This window comes from Sapajus apella, unplaced genomic scaffold, assembly GCF_009761245.1.
Source record: "Sapajus apella isolate SASKATOON/1434 unplaced genomic scaffold, GSC_monkey_1.0 scaffold10, whole genome shotgun sequence".
Taxonomy (NCBI): Eukaryota; Metazoa; Chordata; class Mammalia; order Primates; family Cebidae; genus Sapajus; species Sapajus apella.
This window is the reverse complement of record NW_022436950.1, coordinates 20,363,724-20,368,563: the sequence shown is the minus strand read 5'-3', so window position 1 is coordinate 20,368,563 and position 4,840 is coordinate 20,363,724. Positions and strand designations below refer to the sequence as shown.

The 4,840-nt window shown below is 53.2% G+C and overlaps 1 protein-coding gene across 2 annotated transcripts in view; it reads left to right on the top strand.

The window, feature by feature from the left end:
• The first annotated feature begins 2,385 nt into the window (after positions 1-2,385).
• Positions 2,386-4,840, top strand: part of DNAJB2 (DnaJ heat shock protein family (Hsp40) member B2) — a 7,853-nt gene continuing 5,398 nt past the window's right edge. For both annotated transcript variants that reach the window (XM_032278106.1, XM_032278105.1), the window contains exons 1-3: positions 2,386-2,588; positions 2,858-2,958; positions 3,597-3,706. In XM_032278106.1, coding sequence (XP_032133997.1) covers positions 2,894-2,958; positions 3,597-3,706 — 175 coding nt within the window. In that variant the 5' untranslated portion in view covers positions 2,386-2,588; positions 2,858-2,893. The remainder of the gene's footprint in view (positions 2,589-2,857; positions 2,959-3,596; positions 3,707-4,840) is intronic.

Sequence of the window (4,840 nt, the reverse complement as noted above, 5' to 3'; positions counted from 1 at the left end):
TTGACCAGGATGGTCTCGATCTCTTGACCTCGTGATCCACCCGCCTCGGCCTCCCAAAGTGCTGGGATTACAGGCTTGAGCCACCGCGCCCGGCCGCTCATCTTTCCATATTTTTAAAAGCCAGTATTTCCTCTTCTGTGAGCTGCCTGTGCCTTTTGTCCATTTAAAAATGGCAGTTTGTCTTTTATTAGTTGAGATTTGTTTGTGAACAAAGGAAATTCAAACTTTGTCTGCTAGATGTGTTCTATATAATTTCCCTCGGTTGTCATTTGTCTATGTCCCAATTAGATTTTCATCTCCTTGAGCACAGAGACTGGAATTTCAGCTTCTTTATATTCTTATTCTTTTTCTATTTTTTTTTTTTTTTTTTTTTTTAGAGATGAGGTTTCACCATGTTGGCCAAGATGGTCTTGATCTCTTGACCCTGTGATCTGCCCACCTCAGCCTCCAAAAGTGCTGGGATTACAGGTGTAAGCCACCACACCCAGCCTTTATATACTTATTCTTAATATAACAAGACATACACAGTAGGTGCTAGACAAATGTCTGCTGGGACGGGAGAGTAAGAAGAAAAAGGCAGAGATCTGGAAAAATTGGAATGACTTAACCCAACCACTCCTTCCTCTTATACCAAGTGTAACCCTTAGTTTTTGTGTCTGTCAGGACTCCTGTAAACAACAGAAGCTCACTGGCAAACTGTTTCAAGTCCCCCACCCCCAACAATCATAGAGATATCGGATAGCATACAGAACCAATGCAGGGGCCGGCAAACAAGGGTCAGCAATCAGACAGGCACCCAGGGAAGCTGGGCAGCCAGCACCACAATCAAGGTTGCGCACAGGACAGCCTGTGTAGGAGACTCCTGTCCCCTCCACCCTCCTTAGTGATTCCCCTACCCCCATCCCTCACCTGCGGCACTAGGGCTGACATTTCCTCCTCCAGACACTAGAGGCCGCTGTTGGCCCCATCGCCTCCACCGCCGACTCAGAAATGAATTCCCAACCAGTCCTGCTTCTCCGTGACTTGCTCCAGATTCAAAGTCCCAGTTGGGGGAGTTTATGTCTTCTGCTGCAACCTTAGAGCCGAGAAGTCAGGGAGAGCAAGAGTCGGGGCTTGGTGGCAAATGGTGGCCTGCTTCCCATTAGGGCCCGTGCGATGGAAATTCCCCAAAAATAGGCAGGAGGTTCCGATGGTGGACAGCCAGGAAAACAGGACACTCACACCACCACCTTCTCTCACGTCTGCCTCAAGCCCTTCTTGTTGGCGAAGTGTTCCTGGGTCCCCCAGCCTAAAGCACTTTTCTGGACTCACATAACCATTACTGCTTGAGCCACTCATGATGCCAGTGAAGACTGCAGTAACACCTATAATAAATATATACCATGCCTCATTTGACTTTTAAACAACCCTAGGTACTCCCTATATTTACTGAGAAAAAAAGAGTGCTCGGAGATTTTCCCAAGTCTCACAGTGATGCCAGGTTGTACTGAAAGCCTCGGGTTTCCCAGCAGGCTACACTGATGGGCTGGTATCTTATCAAGTTCAAGCTCTGCAAAGGCAGGGCTTGGGCCACATTCTTCTTTATACGGCCTGGCAGCATCTTGAATGCAGGAAAATGCTCAGCGAATGCCTGTGGATTGGCCTGGATGGGATCAGGCAGGAGCCAGTTCTGGAAGGTTTCCTAACCCTCCCATGAGGCCTGAACCCAGGAAGCATTTTGAAGTGGAATAGGCCTACTCAGGATCAGCTTGGGAAGACTTGACCATTGCACCGTCCCCTTTACCTCACTTACCCCAAATGTGTCAAGACTGTCAACAAAAGGTTTGCATGTGTTTATTATTTATTCATCCCACGGGTAGTTTTGAACCCTGACGACGGCTCAAACAGACCAGTGAGAAAAAACACAATTCCTGCCCTGTGGAATCCACATTCCAGTGGGGAGGTAAATGGTAATCAAAAATAGTCAAACCAATAAATGCTAATTTGTGACTCGAATAAGCCTGATGAAGGAATGCCATGAGATGCTGTAAAAGGCAGTTTTGACCTACTCAGGAAAGCCAGGGCAGCCTGACGGGGGACCTGGGGCTGGAGCTGGGAGCTGAAGAAGGAGGAGGAGTTAGAATGGTGCGGGTGGGGGAAGGCGGGGAGAATGTAAGTCCTGGAAGTGGGTGAGTAAGCATGGATCATCGCGCATGTTTATAAGAAAGCGACAGAGGGACCCGAAGGCCAGGGGCCTTGTTTGTGGGCTGCGCTAGCCTCCGTCCGAGAGCGTCTTGCCTGGATGGAGGCGGGGCAGCCGTCTTCCAGGTCCCAGCTGGGGCTGACGTCGTCCTGGTGCAGGCCCAAAATAGCCGGCTCCGCCCTCATCTCCCGGCAGCCCCTGCAGGGCCCCCCCCCCCTCCGGGGAATAGGCCGAGCTGGCCTTCTCCCGGTCTCTAGTAGTTTCCGCGCCGCTGACGCATGCCTGCGCGCACAGCTGGGCCGGCGCGTCCTACGCAGCAGCCGCGAGCCGGGCTGCGGTGCCAGACGGTTCCCGGCGGGGGGCAGGGGCGGGGCGCCGCAGGAGGCCGGGACTCCCGGCGGAGGAGGTGCGGCTGGGGGCCCGGGTCAGGCTGGGGGCCCTGGGCCGGACTGCTGGAGTTGGGGAGCCCCGATGGGGCTCCCGGGCCTGGGCACCGAGATATCCCTTGGCCTCGGCCTGCGGGGGCAGATAAGGCTGCCGGAGGGAGCCTAGTCACCGGCCGCAAGCAGAGGGCTCCGCTTCCAACTGGGAGCGCCTCCTGCCACCCTGGGGGGACTGCTGCAGCCACAGGGAGGGGCTCTTGGTTCTTTCCTCCTGACTCCTTCTCTCCTGCAGCCCCAAGGAGGCCCGCCTGACCACTGACCAGTTGCCATGGCATCCTACTACGAGATCCTAGATGTGCCGCGAAGTGCGTCCGCTGATGACATCAAGAAGGCGTAAGTGCCTCCATGTGCATCAGAGAACCTCTCACCCTCCTTCAGAGTGACACCTGTAGGTGTCTGAGGTCCTTAGAAAGCACTGGGGGGGGCTTCCTCCGAGTGACACCTGCAGGGAGGAAGGAGACCCGCTGGTCGAGTACAAGGGGAACGTCCAGAGTGAAGTAGTTAGTTCTACTGGGAGCTGCACTGTGTTGTGGGTTCTTCTCCAGTGGATCCTCCCCTCATTCTCCTCCATCCCCTCCCCTCCCCCTTCCCCCTAGATGTGGGCATTCTCAGGCTGCAGTGCGAAGATGCCCAGGCTCTGTGAGGAGGAGGGGCCGTGTCCCTGTGCTCTTCGAGGCCACATGTGCTCCATCCTTTGCAGCCCCAGTCCAGCGAGCCCCAGGCAGGGGCTAGAGCCAGGTGTTCTCACCATGGCATTGTATCTGCTCATACATGTGGTCCCAGCACTGGGAGGAGAGAGGGTGGAATTTGATTAAAACATCCCAGCAGAGGCAGCCCTAGCATCTGGAGTGGACCGGGAGCCAGCGGTAAAAGGACAGTGGTGGGCTAATGGGAAAATAGGTCATTGGGTTCCTTGGTGGGAAGTGCTCGCATTTGTCCCTGACCTTCTCCTTTGCACTCACTTTCTGCAGGTATCGGCGCAAGGCTCTCCAGTGGCACCCAGACAAAAACCCAGATAATAAAGAGTTTGCTGAGAAGAAATTTAAGGAGGTGGCCGAGGCATACGAAGTGCTGTCTGACAGTAAGGGCAGGGTCAGGGCAGACCCAGCACATTGCCCCTACCTCATGCCCCAGCTCACATTTTCTTAAAGCAATGTCTCTGCCACCCTAATTTACTCTGTGCCTTTTTCCAGCCTGACATTTAAGCTCCCTCTCCCACAGGGACAGCTCAGTATCTGCTCCCCAGAGTCTGGTAGGGATGGCATGAGACCTGCAAAGGGAAGGAAGCAGGGCAGGTAACTTGTGAGCTGAGCCTCCTGCGTGCCAGGCATTGGTGGGTATCATCTCCATGAGTCCTCACAGCTGTCCTATGAGGCAGGTTCAATCACCCCCATTTTACAGGCAAGAAAACTGAGGCGCAGAGAGGTGAAGTAACTTGCTCAAGGCCACACAGAGCTGGAATTTGAATCCAGGTCTGTCTTTTTATTGATTCATTCAAAAAGTATTCACTGAATGCCGACAGTGTCCGGCACTTGCTAGGTTCTGGGGAAACTGGAGGACAAGCTGGCATTGACCTCGCCCAGAGGGGCAGAGGAGACCAATGCCCATCAGGCACACACACAGACACAGTTACAGCTTGTGAAGAGTATTCCAGGGGGAAGAAGCAGGGTGGGTGGAGTACTAGGGAATAATGTGTACCTGCTTTTGTTCTGGTGGTGGCGGAAGTCCTCTCCGAGGTGGTACCATTTAGGCTAAGCCCTGGTGAATAATAATGTAGTAATCATTAGGTAACATTATTGACACTTCCTATGTGTCAGGCACTGTGCTAGGCAGTTTACTTGGATGGTCTTATTTTATCTTTGCAACAACCCTATGCGGTAGGTGCTGTGATACCCATTTTCCAGATGAGAAGAGGCCAGCTAGCCGGGTGCAGTGGCTCATGCCTGTAATCCCAGCACTTTGGGAGGCTGAGGCAGGTGGATCATGAGACCAGCCAGACCAAGATGGTGAAACCCTGTCTCTACTAAAAATACAAAAATTAGCCAGGTGTAGTCACTCATGCCTGTAATCCTAGCTACTCAGGAGGCTGAGGCAGGAGAATTGCTTGAACCTGGGAGGCGGAGGTTGCAGTGAGCCAAGATGGTGCCGCTGGACTCCAGCCTGGCTGACAGAGCAAGACTCCGTATCAAAAAAAAAAAAAAAAAAAAAAAAAAGA